Genomic DNA, 19434 nt, shown 5'->3' with positions numbered 1-19434 from the left:
ATTGGTAGACAATTCAGAGACACAAAAAAATATGAAAACATTCGGTTTTTAATGAAAAAGGACTAAACGGATCATTAGAAACACATTGCAATATTAAAAAAAATAGAAATTTGATTCTTGTTTATACTTCATTTAATGTTATTAATATTTTCGTTCGAGATCATAACACAAAAAAAAATAGTGCGATCAGTTACGGGACTTACTAAAAGTTGAACTAAAAATAAAATAGAACAAAGGACCTACACACGTTGGGAATATTATTAGAGGATAATAAATAAATATAACGAGGGATCGTGACCCTCGCCTTTTGAATTGTTTTCCGAAATCTGGATCTATGATCAATTTAAATCCCTGCCTACGAGAACGTACGTTTAATTGGGTTGATGAATTAAACGAAATTTGTTACATTGTAACGACTTTAATTGACGCAGCTCGAAAGTCACCATATGCTTTACTTTACAAAAAAATCGTGCTCAAAGAAAATTTTCAATCAATCATAAAAAAAACATGCGAGACAAGTCTTAAGTTTCTCCTAAAAACTACAGAAAACTATTCGCTCTCTTTTAGTTTTGAATTTCTCTCTTTTCGTCGAGAAACAAAAATACATAAAAAAAAACACTCGGAGCGAATAAAATTTATAACACATGAAATCATATGATCACGTAAGTACAGAAAAGCCGGCGCGACTCCATACTCGTCGTACAAAAACATTTAATTCTAGATTCCGTACAGGCTATGTAGAAAAAAATATTTTTTGTTAGAGTTTAGTATCGTGACGGCAACGGAAGAATAAACAGTCAATTCGCGAAATGTGCTCGTAAAATAAATTTGAATATTTTTATTGTCTCACATTATTTGTTAAAAAGTGAAAAAAAAATTTAGAAAAAAAAGTATCAATGTTATAAAAATATCCGGCAAACCGAAAATATATTAAAAAGTAATTTTCTGCCAATTTAACTTTTTTTTAAAAAAATATTTTTACAACGACCCATGTAATTATTACATGAACAAAAATAAAAAAAAAATAAAGTGTCCGTCAATTTTTGACGATTAAGGTGTGATAGACAAGTACCTTGTAAAAAAAAATTTTTTTTTTCAAAACAAAAAAAAAATCAGAAAGGTGCGTATATTCTTCTTCCTGAACAAATTATAAAAAAAAAATAAATAAATACCGAGACATGTGATGATACGAGTGTGAAAAAATAATAAAAATGTCATAAAACCAGATCATCCTACACGCAGCATGTAGTTAACTCAAGACAACAACGAGCCAACACATGTGTGTTCTCTGAAACTCTTTTTCAATATTTTTCAGTTCTAAAGCTCAGAACCATCGAAAATTACTAACAAAAGTTACATCGTTAAAACGAAATTATAACAATCGAATGTAATAAAACCAAAAATTATCATAATTTTTTATAACTTTCAATTATTTTGATATTACGGTTTTTTATAAAAATAAAAAAAATCGTTGTAAAGGGAAGACAAACAGTAGACTGATGAGTAATCAAAACGTACAAAAAATAATAAATAAAAATATACAAAAAAAAAACGGAAACATTCATTTCGTTTGGCATTGGGTGTCGTCGTCGTCGCGCGTTGTTGCATTATTTTCGAAAATTTGAATCGAATTAATGTTAATGTGATGTCTACAAAGTATTTTTTCGGGGATTAAAAATAGAAAGGAAGAAAGTGTTTGATAGTCTGTGGAAGATTTTTTTTTCGCAATTTTTTCGTAAAATATTTTTTTTTGTGTTGCGAAATGTTATTTAATGCATGTCTGAAAAACATGCTGCGTGTGGCGATGTTCTTTATGTTTTTGCTTTAAAATTTGTCGAGACATGCATGTATTTTGGATTTTTTTTATGAAAAATGAGGAGCTACTTGTAAGTTACTGTGAATCATGATAAGTTAACATTTGCATTAAGGTTTGCATTTTTGAGAAAAATCACGTTGGAAAAAGGCGATTTTACGCGGAAAAGAGTCTGTCTATTGTTACTTTAAAATTTAGATGCTATTTCAATACATCTTTGTTAAAAAAATATTTAAAAAGACTTAATTTTATAAATTATTTAGAATCACTTTCATTATGATTTTTTGTCACTTTAGAATATTTAAGTTTTCAAATTATATTGACAAGTCTTAAGACTTAAAATTAGCAAAAAAAAAAAGTTACGTTCTACCTAACATGAATTTTAATAACTTTGTCTTCAAATAACTTTACATGTCAGAAGGAAGTCTTGTATAAAGATTTTGTAAATGTCTCTAATCAGCCGTAGCTTGAGCCGTAGCCCTTAGCTTGAGGTATTTGCTTATATAAATCTTTTCGCTTAATCGTGAAGCACGGGGAAAGGATTTTTTATTTCATATGATTTGAACGGCTTTGTACAAATTGTCTTTAGTATTTCGGATGAACGTTTCTTTTAATAAGTTCCTTTACTGCTTCTGTATTGTAATCATCTTTTTGTAAAATGGTCTTCTTTATGATTCGACTTATTTTTATATGACTTAGTTACTTAAGATTTGTGCTTTCGAATAGAACTACTGTGCTGAATGAAGATATAATGTTCTTCAGTCTTTTAGATTCAACTCCATCCTGAAAAATCAAATAAAATAAAAATTTCGGATACTTACCTAATTCCATAAGTCAGCTTCTTGTTCCTGAGTCAAACTCTCAAATCTTGAATACATCTCTTGAATACCTGAAAATACACTTTAGTCAATTAACTTTCTTTACAAAAACTTTTAATCTAATTTTCAATTTAAAAACACCTGAATAAGCAAGTTACTCATTTTTTTCACAAGAACCTCGATGAAATAACTTCACATGTTTTATCGATTGTTTTCATATGACTTTTTTTTTCAAACACCTCAACACACTTGTTCAGCCATATGTTATCAAAAGTAGATCACACGAAATAAAAATAAATATTATTTTGACAAGAAATGCAAAAAATAACATGAACGTTCATCGTTTATGTTTAAACATTGCATAATTTACTTGTTAAAATAATTAAATAAAAATGTGTAAAAAGTTGCAAATAAAACAGAATACTTACGTGTTTATTAAAGTGAGGTTAAAAGTTACTTTTAGATTAATTAGTTTAAAAAAAATATCGAGACAGACTTGAACTATTAGAAACATTACATCTGGTATTTTTTTCTAAATTATCTAAACGTGTCTGTACTTATATGAGCGACGTAATTTTGATACAATTATGATGATACGACTATTTATAAATTATTCGGCGCAAGTGCCTCAATAATAAAAAATATGTTAAATCAAAATCAATTAAAGATTTTTTTTTCTGTTTCGTCACTCAACTTTTTTTCCAATTCAATGGCGAAAGAAATTCTTTAATTGATCGAACATTTTTTTTTTAACCAAAAGTTTTTGGTTTTGAATTTAAAATAAAAATTGTTTATGTTATAGTTAACTTTTCAACCTCAGTCAGCAGTATTTCCGTGGTGCATTGAACTTGAAAATGTAAACTTTTTATTTAAACGTAAAGTGAATTGTTTTAAACAATGAACTTTTTTGTGGCATAAGGGCCCAAAAAAAGTGTAAAACAACGGGAATGACCATGAAACGGAAGATTAATTAGATAAATATTGAGTTTCCAACACGCATCGTCTTATCTTAAATATTCACTCGAGAGGTCTGGTTATTGTCTTGTCCAACGTAATTATTTACGCACGCAAACATTTTACATAAGAAGACGTCTCGTTACAATATTGGAATAAACATAAAAAATTATTTTTGAAAAAAAAAATATTTTTGCTTAATTTTTTTTTTAATTTTGTATAAACAAAGAAAAACGTGGCATTCGCATCTGTTCACACTTTTTTCTAAAGTGCTTCCTGAGATTAACGAAATTACTTGTTTTGACAGAAATTTCACACAAAAGAACATTCTTGAACTTTGGAATGAATTTCTTTCATACGAAAAAAAATCTTTCAAACCAATTAAAAATTTGAGCATTTCATTTAATTTAATTTAAAAGACAATATTTTTCAATTTAAAAATAGTTTAACAATTGAAGGTTATCAAATTGATAAAAAAATTGTTATCAAAAAAAAAGTGCAAGTGAGTCAAAATTTTTCATTGAATGACTAAAAAGTGATTCAAAATATCGGAAACCACAAATTTTTTTGTATAAACAAATTAATATCAGTCATCAGCTACTTATTTATCGATGAATCAAGAGCACAAATTACTAAGTAGGTGGTTAATTTGGCAAAACCGAATAATTTGACGTACCTAATTGATAGTTGACTAAAGTGTTTTTGGTACTTGAGTTCAAGAATTTGTAACGGGAAATTCCGTATAAAATAAAAATTTGAAGTTTAAAATGACAGATGTCAAAATTTTCGTTAAATTTTAATTTTTTGAGCAATTTAAGATTTTTTTTTTGTAATTTTTCATTAAAAATTTATCTTAAAATAATTTTAATTTTAATAAAATTTAAAAATTTTTAAAATTCAAATAAAATTTTTAAAATTTTAATATAATTTTTAAATTTTTAAAATAAAATTTTTTAAAATAATTTTTTTTTTTTAAAATTTTTAATTTTTAAAATTAAAAAATTTTTTTTAATTTTAATTTTATTAAAATTATTTAATTCTAAATTTAAATTTTTGAAGTTCAAAAATTGACATTTTATCAAAAAAAAAAAATTTAAATTGACAGTTGAAAAATTTTTTTTTTATAAAATGTAAATTTTTGAACAAAATTCAAACTCAAGAATTGATTTTTAATGAAAATTACAAAAAATAATATTAAAATTGCTCAAAAAATTAAATTTAACGAAAATTTTGACATCTGTCATTGAAATGTCAAAAAATTTCGTTAATGAACTTACCTGTAAAAAAATTTCTTGTGAATAATTTCTGCAGATTTCTGATAACTGATTGCATGTTTTTCGTTTATATTTCATTAAATGTCACTTGCTAATCCGCTCAAAGTGATTCATTATGTCAAATAAGATTAAATTATTTCATTTTTTTTTGCTTTCGTTGAATTTTTTTCGATATGACCACGTTTCAATTTGTTTGAGCTAACTAATGAACTTTTTTTTCTGTTAAATTGTTCAAATAAATAAACAAACAAAATGTTGCACACGCAAGAGTGTCACCTGAATATTTTTGTTATTTTTAGCTATGATTTGCACTTGATTTATAATGATGACGATTATTTATAGCTGCCTTCGTCGGTTTACTTCAAGAGTTTTTTTTTTCTGCGTGTTGAAGTGTGAGAGAAATACAGAAAAAAAACTCTCAGAATTTTGGCGCGAATGTTTTTTCTCATCTTCTTATTAGAACGTTGGAAATGATTAATGATCCAATTTATCAACACGTAGTTTGAAGATGAAGAGACCTCACATCAACTCTTATTATGTTATTAATATATTGAACATTAATTCTCATTACTCGAAACAATGTAAACAAGAAAATTTTTCAATTGATTTATTTTTTTTTCTTTTCAGATTAAAATTTAACTTCAAACAGAAATTTCGAAAATCATTGGATTAAAAAAAAATTGAAACATCAAAAATTGAAGTGCTTTAAAAAAATATTGAATAGCCAATAATAAATTAAAAAAATAATTTTGTGAATATTTTTTGTAACCAAAAAAAATATTATTAATACAATAAATAAACAAGAAAATCGGGTTACAACAACATAATCGAAAAAAATTACAAATAAATATTTGACGCAATTAACATAAGTGTTTTTATGTTAATTCAGTTTCATTCATGATTTTTACGCATTGAAAGAAAATAAATAAATCAAATGAACGGCAATAAAGCATACGGCATGGAGGGAGGATATATCAATGAAGGTAAGTTTGAGTTATTTATTACAAATAAATATTATTTTTTTAGACTTTTGTTCAGGAAATTGTATATTTTTTTAATTTTATGTGAGAGGCATGCTGCATGTTTATTTTAAATATTGAAAATTTGTACGTTTTAATTATTTATTTAAAATATTATTCTCTATTAGCGGATTAAAATTTTTGGGGATTAAATAATACTTTCGTTAATTTTTTTAGCTTGGCTTGGATTAATTGAATATTTTTTGAAACACGTAATTGCGCAAAAAAGTTTTATTTATTTTTATTATTAAATTTATACTATTTTCATATTATTAATTTTTTTTTTAAATATAATTTTAATTTAATAATTTTTTTTTTAAATTTAATTTAATTTTTATTTTTTTAAATTATTAAAATTAAAAAAATTAATAAATTTAATTTTTTTGTCAATTTATTGTTTTTTTAATTGAAAATTTAATTTAATTTAAATTATTTAAATTTATAATTTTTTTGTATAATTTTTTTTTTAATATTTAATTTTTTTAAAATAATAAGATTTTTTAATACTAATTTTTTTTTTAAATTAAAATTTTTTTAATTTTAATTTTTTTAAATTTAATAAAAATTAAAAAAAAATTAATAAATTTTTTTTTCAAATTATTTTTTTGTTTTAATTTTTTTGATTAATAAAATAAAAAAAAATAATTTCAAATTTTATTTTTTTTCAATTTAAATTTTATTTAATTAAAAAAATTTAATTTATTTATTTAATTTTGTTTTTTTTAAAATAAAAAAAAATATTAGAAATAATTAAAAATAATTTAATTAATTAAAAATTTAAAAATTAATTAATTTTTTAATTTTTAATAATTTTTTAATTATATTATTTTATCATTAAAAAATTACACTTGACAAAATATTTTCTTATATTAATTTAAATAACTTTCAACACATAAAAACATGATATTTCAATTAATATCAATTAAATTATTTATTTTTACAAATTTTCACAAATTGTATATTTTATTTTGGGTTGCGATGCGCCATAAATAATTGATGTATGCATGCTAATTACTCCATTAAAAATGCATTAATCATCACGTGAATGACTATTTTTGTAACATTTATATTTATAAAGCTTATTAAGTAGCACCACAATGCAAATAAAAAATTCACACAAAAAATGATGTAGGTGTGAAATATTCGCATAAATTAGTCGTACTGCTCCAAAATATTTATATTTGTTTGTTTATTACGTTTATTTAACTCTTGAACATAAATAATAATTATTTATTTATTTATAAACAAATAATTTATATTTATTTCAAGAAGGAAAAAACCAAAGATTTATTTAAAAAATAATAAAAAAAAGTACAAAAAATAAATAAAGACAAACATAAATTTCTTCATTTCTTACTTAAAACCAAAGTCACGTTCGTAATTTATTTTGAACATATATGATCATGTTTAAATATATTCAAAGACCGTACAAAAGTATAAGAAACACAAAAATTGAAGAGTAATAAATCTATTTACATTTCACACGTAAATGTTTGACTTTATATGTAACTTTAGATTTATGTTCTATAAATTACTTTCTTACATTTTTTTATTTTAAAAATTAAATGCATGTAATTATTTGATCAATTTCGACCTCTGAAGGTGCTCATTATTTATCAATATTTTTTTTTAACTCAAAAAAATATTTTTATTTAAATATAAATATTAATATTGAATAAACATTAAAAAAAATAAATTAAATTTATTTGTTTTATTATTTAAAAAAAAGTAAAATAAATTAAAAATTAAAAAAAAAATTAAAAAAATTATTTTAATTAAAAAAATAAAAATATTTCAATTTAAAATAAAAATTAAATTTAATTTTTAAATTTTTTAAATTAAAAAAAAATAAATTTAATTTTTTTTTTAAATTTTTAAATTAAAAAAAAATAATTTAAAAAAAATGAAAAAAAAATTTTTTAATTTATTTTATAAATATTAAAAAAAATTGAAAAAAAAATTTAATTAAATAAAAATTTAAATAATTGAAATTAAATTAAATTTTCAATTAAATAATAATTTTAATTTTTTTTATTTTTGACCTCAGAAGGTGCTCATTATTTATCATAATTTTTTTTCTCAAAAAAAAAAAAAATATTTTTATTTAAATATTAATATTAATATTGAATAAATATTGAATAAAAAATTGAAAAAATAATAATTTTTTAAATATTTGATAATTAATTATAATTTTTTTTTCATATAATTTTTTTAAAATTATATATGTTGCATGTTAATATTGAATATCATTAAAATTCAATGTATTTAAATTTTTTATGTTACTGCACCTAGATAAGTACACAAATAAATGTTAGAACAACATTAAATTTCCTTCTGGTTTCTTGTTTTAAAATAATTTCTTTGTAAATTTAACATCTTTATAAATTTTTTCATTACATGTCTAACTTACTTAAACATTCGTTAACAAACATAATTCTTACAAAACAAAAAAATCTGCTAACAAAGATCATATAGAGGAAGAAATGGAACCAGTTATGGACGATGCAGAAGGTATTTAACTGTTTTTCTGAAAAAAAAATTATTTCGTAATAATGCAGTAGAATTTTTTTTCTTTGTTCTTTTTTTTTCATTGAATTAGAACAAGAAAAAACAGAAATATTTTTTTTATTTATTATTTAATAATAAAACAATAAATTATTTTGTAGAAAGAAAAAATCAATTATAATTGAGAATCGATATGAAAGTTATATAAAAAAAATACAAACAAAAAAAAACTTGTAAAATGTCATGATTACATCATGCTATTACAACATATTGTCTCCGCATATTTTTTCTTGTTCTTCAATAAAAAAAAATATAAAACGGAATTTATGTGATGACGCACATTTTTTGTCTTCCTACATTTTATTTTATATTTTTTTACAATTTTTTTAAAGAATTCGCTCCATTTAAAGTTCAAGGAGTAATGAACTTGTTGCGTAGACTCCTTGTTCATTTCCTTCCTTTTTTCATAAAACTAACAAGTAGTAATAATAATAATAAGTTGCAGTAACAAACGGGAGTGGAATAAAAGTTGAGGGTTATTAATAGTTTCATGTCGTGAAATTAGGTCACAAACACATGAAACTATACGAAAAAAAAAATACAACGACACATAAAAATAATCAATAGAAATCTATTTTTAGTTCCCCAAAAAAAAATTTAATTTTTTTTATATCTGCGAAAATTTAACCAGAAATTTCAAATTTTTTATCTGTTCAATTTTATCTGCCGAAAAAAAAATTATTTGAGGACGTTGAACTTTGAGAGACACAGACATTTGTTTGCAAATTTTGAGATGACTTAATAATCATAATAATAGTTTAGAGGCGCGTTCTTTTGTTGAATATGAATGCGAGACATTTACGATTCCTTTCGTAAAATGATGAATGATATGCGAAATAAACACAGAATTCTATTCAACATGTGAATGTGTAAACTTGACTCTTGAACAAAGTTCTTGACAAAGAGATGAAATTTGTGAGAAGCTAAATGTTTTGTCATTTATTTCTAAACATTTCAAGGAAGTTTTGTTGATTTGTGCGATTTTGTGAGAAAATTTCGATTTTTATAAAATTTTAAATTTATTTTTTAATTTAATTTTTTTTAATGTTAATAAAATTAAATTTTTAAATTAAAAAAATAATGTTTTTTAAAAATAAGTTTTATTTAATTTTAATGTTTTAATTTAAAAAATATTTATGTATTTATTTTAAATATAATAATAAATTTAATTAAAAATTATTTCAATAATTAAACAAAATTTAGTTTAAAATTATTTCAAATTAATTTTGAATTAATTTCGATTAAAAAATTAAAAAAATATTTTTATTTAATTTTTAAACCAAAATTTTTAAAATTTTAAATTTAAAAAAATAATTAAAAAAGTTTTCATTTATTATTTATTAATGAAACAAAAATTTTAATTTAATTTTTATTATTTTTTTTTTAATTTTAAATTGAATTGAATTGAAAAATAAAATTTAATTTTTAAAATTTTAAAAGAATTCGATTTATTTTTTTTCATTTTAAATGAAAATTTTATTTTTTAATTTTAAATAATTAGTTAAAAAAAACAAATTTAAAATGTTTGAAGAAATTAATTTTAATATTTTTTTTTTGAAAATAATTAATTTTAAAAATATTTAAAATTTTTAAAAAAAAATCGAATTTTTTTAACTGTATGTTAAAATAATTAATTATTTATCAAAAAAAAAAAAAATTAAATTGATTAAAAAAATTAAATAAGATGAAATATTATTTTATGTAAAAAAATAATAAAAAGTTTCAAGAAAGTCTCAACTTTGTAAAAAAAAAATTACATTTTTCATGTTTTTTTCAACATTTATATAATTTAATCCCAAAATGGAGACTTAATCAAAAGAACAAGATTTGCATATAAAAACTTGACACAAAAATACATCACACAATATAATTAATGATGATTTATATGACATCATGTCACTTTTTACTTACCATTATTCCTCTTCTTTCGTTACTTTCGAGCAATTTTATTAGCAATTCATATGCCATTGCACTCCAAACATAAGTAAGTGTCATGTTCTCAAATTTTTTTTTCGAAAGTTTTCGTCGCAAGAATTTTAATATTTTAAAATATCCGCTTTGAATTGCAAAAGAAAAAAAATCTTATGAATTCCCAAAAAATAATTTTTTTCTGTATAAATTACGCCTTTGACGCCATTTAAATTGCGCGGCACTTTAGATTTATTTAAATTTATCGAAAAAGTGTCACGTCGTTTATATTTTAATAAATTGAAAAAGTATCAATTATGCTGTTAGTTAATACCCCCAATGTAAAAAGCATGAGATGATGGAAATTGATTCAGAGAATCGCTAATGTGTCCCTTGTGACTTTCAAATGACCTTTAAATGATTTCTTCATTTTTTTGGTTTTAAATTCAGTCAAGAAAGTGTCAAGGAGTCATCATGAAGCTTTTTAAATTGATTCTTTTCAATTTTTTGGGATTTTCAATGCAAGAATCTTTCTACATGAAAGGTCGACGAGGACTCTTTGCTGAAGTTAGTTTACCAATAGGAAGCCTTTCATCAGGAGTTGATGCCTCTCAATATCGAAAAGTCCCATTTTTTGACATTTTTGCGACTGATTCTTTGAGCTTGGAATACCAAAGAGCTCGATTAAAGGCAAAAAATGACAAATTCAGTTATGAATCGTATCTGGTAGAGAAATGTCGACAAAATTCAAGTCTTGAAGTTGAGCTTTACGAGTTTAAATCCATCAACTTTTGCACAGCTCTTCGTTATAACGGCAAAGGAAACTTTTGTAAAGAGATTTTGTACAAAGATCCTAATTTGATCAATTATAACAAAGACGTGATAGTTGCTGATAAATTACTTTTTGTCACAAAACTCGATAAAAGATATCCAAACTTGTTGGTTGTTTATGGAGTTGTCCAAATCTCAACCGATTCAGATTATTTCGAGAAGGCATATCAAAAAGTATTGAAATTGTACGCAGAACCCGAGAACATGACGGTAACTTTTGAAGTTTTGTATTACGATCCAATCGTTGAAGGCGTTAAGAATGAGGAAAAGTTCCATGGAACATTCTGTGATGTCAGAGAAATTCGCGATATCAATTATCCTCGGTACAGTTCAATGGAAGTATTTTTTATAACACTTGGAGGTTATTTGCTTTTGGTTTTAATTGCGATTTTTTGTCATTACCTACATCTATAAAAATTTTCAAATAAAAAAATTGCATTAAAATTTCAAATTTGAACCATGAGGAGTACAAAAATGTAAAAATTATTAAATAAAATCAAATTTAAATTAAATTTTAATTAAAAAATAATAATTAAATTTAATTTAGTTTTAAATTTAATTATTTTTTTTATATTTTTTAATTAAAATTTAATTTGATTTTTTTTAATCAATTAATTTCAATTTAATTTAATTTTTAATAATTAAATTTAATTTTTAATTTTTTAAATTGATTATTTTTAGTTAATTAAATTAATTTTTAAATTTAAAATTTGAAAAATTATCAAAAAAAATCAGTTTTGTCCTTCTTGTCTGTCCTTTTGTCCGTCATGCCTCATGAGGAGTACAAAAATGTGAAAAATATCTTTTTTATGAAATCAACAGTTCATCAAGTCAACAAACAACGAAAAAACATGTAAATTGATGAGAATTAATACCAATCAAAGTGCGGTCGGTGCGTTTATTCGCCCATAAAAAAATTTTATCATAGACAATTGAACGCATTTAATTAAAACCGTTTATTATTAAAACACATCGATGTGCAAATAAACCATACAAAGAAAAGTTCATGACCTACACCACACACGCTAAAAGTGTATCAATTTATTATTTTACGCGGTAGTTCATCATTTTTTTATGTGAATTTTATGTGTTTATTTAATCGACGAGTTCCTCAAAAAACAAAAAAAAAACATTCTTTGTAAATATTTCATCAAGATTGCCGTCAATAAAATTCGTCGTCGCATAAATTAATAAAATAAATAGAAAAATCGTGTCAGCAAAGTGTCATGTGAACTCATCTACGCTACTTTTTGATAAATAATAATTTGACTAATAAAACTTGTGATTAATATTCATCCCAGAATATCAGAGGAGAACAAAGAAAAGTTTGAAGAGTGTCACAGAGAGAAAAAAAAGTTGCCTTTAAAAAGCAATAAATGGTAGTTTAGAAACAATTTAGTTCATTGTTCACAACATTTTATGAGAACAGATGACTTTTCTATCGTAAAACTATCAGTTTTAATCAAAGCAGAACAAGGAAGAATTGGTTTTGATGCACGTTGTCACAATTTTAAAATTAAAAAAAAATTATGGCAAAAAAAAATTGTACGAAAATTTGAAAAAAATAGTTAAAAAAATATTTAAAAAAAAAATTAATCAATAAAATTGAAAAAAAAATAATTTTTTTGAAAATCATTATAAAAATATTCACTCAAAAAATCAATATTAAATTCTAAATTCGATAAAAATTATTTTATTAAATTTAATAAAATTTTTTTTTTATAAAATAATTTATTTTAATTTAAATTTTATTAATTTAAATTTATAAAAAAATTTAATTTAATTATATTTAAAAAAAAATATTTTTTATTAATTTAATTTAAATATTAATAATTTAATTTTTTTAATAAAAGTTTTTTTTTAATTTTTTAATAAATAATTTAATTTTATTTTTTAATTTATTTAATAATTTTTTTTAAATTTAAATAAATAAAAAAATAAATGTGCTTAATGAGATCAATTTTGAGGTTAGAAAAATATTCAGATCAGTTAGGGATGTAAAAAATGAATATTTCACATTTTAATACTCCTCATTTAAATAAATAAAAAAAAATTATTAATAAAAATTAAATTAAGTAAATTAAATTTTATTAAAAATTAAATTAAAAAAATTTAAATAAATCAAAAAAAATTAATTAAAAAAATCAATTTTTAAATGTTAAAATTATTTGTGAACTTCAACTCTAAAATAAATAAAAAAATTAACATTTGTTTGAAATTCTTTGAAATTTTTTCCACATCTTTCGTTACTTTTGATGCCAAAGGCAGATTTGAACTCGTTACAAGTTCAAAAAATTTCTTCGTTCAAATATTTCTGCCGCCGCAAAAACATCAAAAGCAAAAATATTTTAATTTTGTGCGAACATAAAATGCGGATAAAACGCATAATTTAGCGAAAATAAATAAAGTTATGTACTTTTATTGTTTGTTGCAAAAATGTAAAATGAAAATAAACAGATATTAAGTGATAGATGAGAAATTGGCACGAAAATGTGTGTGAAGAACGTTATAAATAAATGCTTTCTTGCGTAATTTTTTGCCTATTATTACGAAATCGATTAAAGTGCTTTCACCTTATAGAATTCTCTGACTCAGACCATTGGGAATTCACTTAAATTTATGGGGAGCGGAATAGGTCAAAGTCATTAAAAACACTCTTCGTTATTGATAAACATTCTCATCGCGACGTCATGTTGTCTCGTTATGAGCTACTAACATGCATGCATAATTTTATTGATATTTTTTTATCGAAAGTTGTGATTCCTCGATAGATTTCGATCGACTTGCATGCCCTTTTCGTCACTTGAAGTCATAAAACGCGAAACAATGGATCGTTAAAATATTTCAACGTAAATAGGACTCATTACACGCATGATTAATTACAATTTACATTGTCGCCCGTTTATGAGATGTGCTTTTTTGATAAGATAAGTAAGTAATTGCCCGCAATTAACTCCATGTTTTAACTTGAAACCTGATTTTTTTCATTTTTTGTAGATGAAAGTTCTTCGTTAAAAGTCGTAGGTTGAGAAATCGAGCCCTTTTTCATAAATTTATGACTTTTAATAATTTTAAACATAATTGATCGAATATCGAACGAAATTTGAGACAAATTCCATTCATAAAAATTTTTTTGATTAGGCGTCAAATAATTTTTTTAAGTGATATCGTTTTTAGATTGGGCGAAATTCAACAAAGTCAGAAATTCCGTAATTTATGATGAGTTTTAAATTTGTTGACCTTTCGTGCTTTAGAATAGATTTTTATTGGAATTTATGCCGAATTTATTACACGTGTCGCGGTTTGAAAATTATCCCGCCAAAAAAAAGATCGCGATCTTTTTTTTGGCGGGCTGTCAGATTTTGACATTTCAAAGCGATCTGACCCTTTTGAGCTAATTTTAACATTAATTGAATATTTTGTAAATATTTTTGTATTGAATTACAACTTTTTTGATGATTCATTATTTTTTTTTACTTTTTTTACGTTTCCATTCAAAAAAATCATCTTGAGCCGTCATAACAAACACGCTACTGTTACATCTCATCCGTCATTTTTTTTTTTTTGAAGTTGAGAGTCGAGTCGACGTCAAGTGTAATTAGTTACAAACGTTATTGACCCGAAACTCACTTTTGATGATTTAAAGTTAATTTTTTAAAAATTTTTATTAATAGAGAATGTTGAAAAAATTGTAGGTGACAACTTTGTTGTCGTTAAATGTGTATTAATGGGTCACAAGATGTTTTTAATTATTATCTTGTTAATAATTATGGGTAACATAAAAGAATTTTGTTAAGAAGTTGTATCATAAAAGAGAACATTTATGGCTATAAAAGTTTTGAGTATTGAATTAATTTCACATAAATTATATTTAGAGTCGAAAAGTATTAATTTTACGTTTGAAGATTATTATGAAATTTTGACGTCAATTTTTTTTATGTTTAAATTTTACGCAAAAAAAAATTAAAATATTTTTCGAAAATTTAAAGAGTTTCTTTAATGATTTTCGAAAATTTAAAGAATTGCTTTAATGATTTTCGAAAATTTTGAAGAATTTCTTGATTTTCGAAAATTTAAAGAATTTCTTCAACGATTTTCGAAAATTTGAAGAATTTCTTTTATGATTTTCGAATATTTAAAAAATTTCTTGATTTTCGAAAATTTAAAGAATTTCTTGAATGATTTTCGAAAATTTAAAGAATTTCTTCAACGATTTTCGAAAATTTAAAGAATTTCTTGAATGATTTTCGAAAATTTAAAGAATTGCTTTAATGATTTTCGAAAATTTAAAGAATTTCTTGATTTTCGAAAATTTAAAGAATTTCTTGAATGATTTTCGAAAATTTAAAGAATTGCTTTAATGATTTTCGAAAATTTTGAAGAATTTCTTGAATGATTTTCGAAAATTTAAAGAATTGTTTTAATGATTTTCGAAAATTTTGAAGAATTTCTTGAATGATTTTCGAAAATTTGAAGAATTTCTTTCGAAAATTTGATTTTTTTGAAAATTTTACTAATTCTTAACAATAAAAATTATTAAAAAATCTTAAAAAATTTAAAAGTTGTAAAACTATCTATTTAAATCCCTCACATTATTTACTTTAATTAATAATAATAATCAGAACGCGTCTTCCGAAAGCAGCACAACTCATAAAATAAACAAAATTTGTTTATAAAATTTCGTTAAAATTGTAATTTTAAATAATTCAACCGACATTGCGGCGGGCGTCTTGTTTATTTTTTCAAACAATATGAATCATTTGAACAAAAACAGTCATTGTCATGATCGCACTAATTTTCGTTCTTATGAGAATGGAAGGTGCTAACTTTTTCGAAAGAGTCAAGTCAGTGTCATGTGAATTTAACGCGAAAATTTGTCGTCATCGTGAGAGCGTCGAAAAATATTTATTTAGGTTTTAGATTACTTCGTGGAGACACACGAAAAATGTGTTAAAAAATATTTGCCATTTATAATCTACAGAGGATGTTTGAACAATGAAGTTGTGTCATCGAGTGAATTTAAATTTTGGGTCTTTTAAAATTTTTTTTATGCTTGGTTTGGATTAATTGAAGTAGATTTTATGCTTGGTTTGGATTTCTTATCAGTTCATCAAGAATCTGAAAAATAAGAAAAAAAATAAAATTTAAAAAAAATTAAATTAAAAAAACAAAGAAGAGAAAATATCTTACAAAATGTCATCTTCGATCAAAAGAACATCAATTGAACGGCTTCTAGACAAAGAAAGACTTCTGGTTTTGTATCCGAGCAATGTAAAAACGATCCGTCTGTATTAATTGCCGATGAAATGTTTTGCGTGAAACTTGTAATAATAAAAATTACATTTGAACGAAGGGACAAGGAGATGATTTGTTTGTTACAACAGTCGTCGACTTGTGGTTTCTTGAGTCTTATTGAACTCGAGAACTCCGTCAAATATGAATAATCTGATTATTTCTGGTCCAGCGCGCGTATTTTCTTCAACCACGTTTCACACAAGATTCGTGTTACCAAGACAAACAAAAGCGAATCGCAAATAAAGAAATTACGCAAAATTTCTAATTTCATGAACGATTATTATTATGGGTCTCCATAAAAAATGCATTGAACGTGCGGATTATTAGAAATTTTTTTAAAGGTTTATGATCGCGTTTGAGACCATAAATTTGTCATAAAATGCATTTTTTATTGCTGCTTGACTTGGAAACGATTCGTGTCAAGGATCTTGTGAACGATTTCATTTAAAAAAATGCTTTTACTGTGACAAGGTGAGTGTCAAATAACGTTTTCTTAAGAAAATTATTAATTTTTTAGTTTTCGAAATTGTTTCCCTGAGGTATAATTATCATAAAAAAAATTGACTTAAAGGTAATTTAAAACTGAATTAACCTAAAATTAAAAGAAAATCAGAAAAAAACTTACCTATGACGAATCCTTTGAGACTCAAAACAAAAGTAAGCTCTAGTCTATTTATTGTGATATCCTTTACTGTTAAAATCTGTGCCTTGTAGAGTCCCTTTGAAAGTTTATAAAATTATGTATGTAACTTAAGTATAGTCATCTCATGTAATTTAAGTCGAAGAAATAAAACATTATTGTATTGTATATTGTAAAAGTAAGCTCTAATGATTTTTTTTTTTTGGTTTACATCAGTTCCTAATGTGACAGTCACAATGAAGTTACAAATTTTACTTAGTTTGGTATTTTTTGGAGTTTCAATGCAAGAATCGATCTTCATGAAAGGTCAAACAACTCGATTCGACCATGTTTGGACTTCAATAATACGACTTGCATCTGAGTTGAATGGCTTAGAATATCGAAAAGTTCCATTTTTTGATATTTTTGGAACAGATGACTTAAGCTTGGGATACCAAAGAGCTCGATTAATGGCAGAAAATAATGAAATAAATTATATATCGTACCTTCAAGAGCAGTGTCGACAAAACTCAAGCTTAGAAATTGAGCTTCACGAGTTTTTGTCTTTCTATCATAAAATGCCATTTTGCATAGCGGTTCGGTACAGTAGCAAAGAAAAGTTTTGTATGACCATCTTGACCAAAGGAAAACTTCCTGGATTGTTAAATAAAAGTGTAGATGTCATAGTTGCTGATAAGTTACTTTTTATCACAATTTTTTCAAAAGACATTGTGAAAAATTCGTTAACTGTTTATGGAATTGTGAAAATATCAACTTATTCAGTTTATTTCGAGAAAGCATATCAGAAAGTACTGAAATTGTATGCAGAACGCAAAAAGTCAAATGTAACTTTGGAAGTTTTGTATTATGATCCAAACATTGAAGGCGTTAAGGACAAGAAAAAGTTTCATGGAATAGTTTGTAAAGTAAATGAGGAGCCCGCGAAAAATTATACTCGATACAGTTCAATGGAAATATTCTGCATAACATTTGGAGCTCATTTACTTTTGGTTTTAATTGCTATTTTTTGTCATTATCGACATCTATGAAAAATTAAATCAAACAAATTTTTTTTTTATTTTTCACAAAATTTTAAAAAATGTAAAAAAAAAATATTTTAAATAAAATATATGTCAATAAATTACAAAATTTAATTTTTATGAAATCACTTAAAATTCTTATCATTTAAAAAATTTTAATTTTTATTACTTCTTTGTTTCTTTTTAAAAATAAAACAAAATTAGGGGACTCCCGTAAAAAAGTAATAAATTACAAAAGCAACTGTTAAATGTGTTAACCGAGTCTAAACCGTAGACCTCAAAAAATTTCTTTTATCAAAACATCAGAAGAAAATGTATTTATGACACAAGAATCACCTTAACCTATTAAAAAATTTAAACAAAATGCCGAAATCTTGTAGTTTCAAAAATATAGGAAGAAAATTTTTACTACTGAACATTTGTTTTGTTTGTTGTTTTTTTATATGTCATTCATAAAAAAACATAATTTTTCTATTAAAAAAAAATTAAGAAAAAAAAAACAAATAAACGAAACGAAAAATCTGTTCAATCTCGATGAATTTTATTTATTTATTTTCTGAATTATTTTTCAGTAAATAGAACAGAACGCCGTGGGTTGTCGGCAGTTCATTCTTTCTCTCTCTCGAGTGAAATATAGCCACGAGTGATTCAAGTGCATCGCGTAACGCCGCCTCTCGTTATCACATACGACTTACATATAATTGATTCCAATTAATTACGAGCGATAGTCATAATAATCGCCTTATTTTTATTTGCTCTGATAATTATTACTGATGTCTTTAATGTCTTAAATATGAAAATGACGACACTTATTTCGAAAAATAAAATAAAAAATTAATAAAAATGATAAATGTTTGACATCTGAAATGGTCAATGGATGAAATCATCTTGTCTCTGTGACCCGTAAATAATTTGTAAACAACTGAATTTTATAATTTTGAAAGAAATTCTTTCTTTTTTGTCGCATGGATGTGACTTTATTATTATAAAATTGTAAATATTTATTGAGATTGAGATCAAATACGACACAAATTTTGATAGAACGGAACAGAGAAAGAGATTAAAGTCGTTCACAAAAAACAGAACAGAATAACAATAATCAGTCCCCATAATAATAAATTATATAATTTACACTGACCACACACAATTTTTGTCATTTTATTTTATTTTTTTTGTGTTTATTTGACAGTGAAGTAGATGCATTCACGCATCATTGATATATTTATCTGTACGGATGTTTACACAAAAAATTACTCGTGTAGTCGCTTTTTTATGACATTAAAAGAATTTTTACTCGT

The 19434-nt window shown here is 23.5% G+C and overlaps 1 protein-coding gene across 2 annotated transcripts in view; it reads left to right on the top strand.

Moving 5' to 3' along the window:
- Positions 1-5704: 5704 nt before the first annotated feature.
- LOC134833756 (aminopeptidase Ey) overlaps positions 5705-19434 on the top strand; it is a 36283-nt gene continuing 22553 nt past the window's right edge. Inside the window, exon 1 of one of the 2 annotated variants that reach the window (XM_063848190.1) lies at positions 5705-5842. In XM_063848190.1, the coding sequence (XP_063704260.1) occupies positions 5794-5842 (49 nt within the window). In that variant the 5' untranslated portion in view covers positions 5705-5793. Of the gene's footprint in view, positions 5843-8378; positions 8390-19434 lie in introns of those variants that run through there. The other variant, XM_063848191.1, reaches the window with a different exon arrangement.

The sequence above is a fragment of the Culicoides brevitarsis genome, chromosome 3 (genome assembly GCF_036172545.1).
Source record: "Culicoides brevitarsis isolate CSIRO-B50_1 chromosome 3, AGI_CSIRO_Cbre_v1, whole genome shotgun sequence".
NCBI lineage: Eukaryota > Metazoa > Arthropoda > Insecta > Diptera > Ceratopogonidae > Culicoides > Culicoides brevitarsis.
Note: the sequence above shows the minus strand (reverse complement) of the source record. Positions and strands in the feature narration are given on the sequence as shown.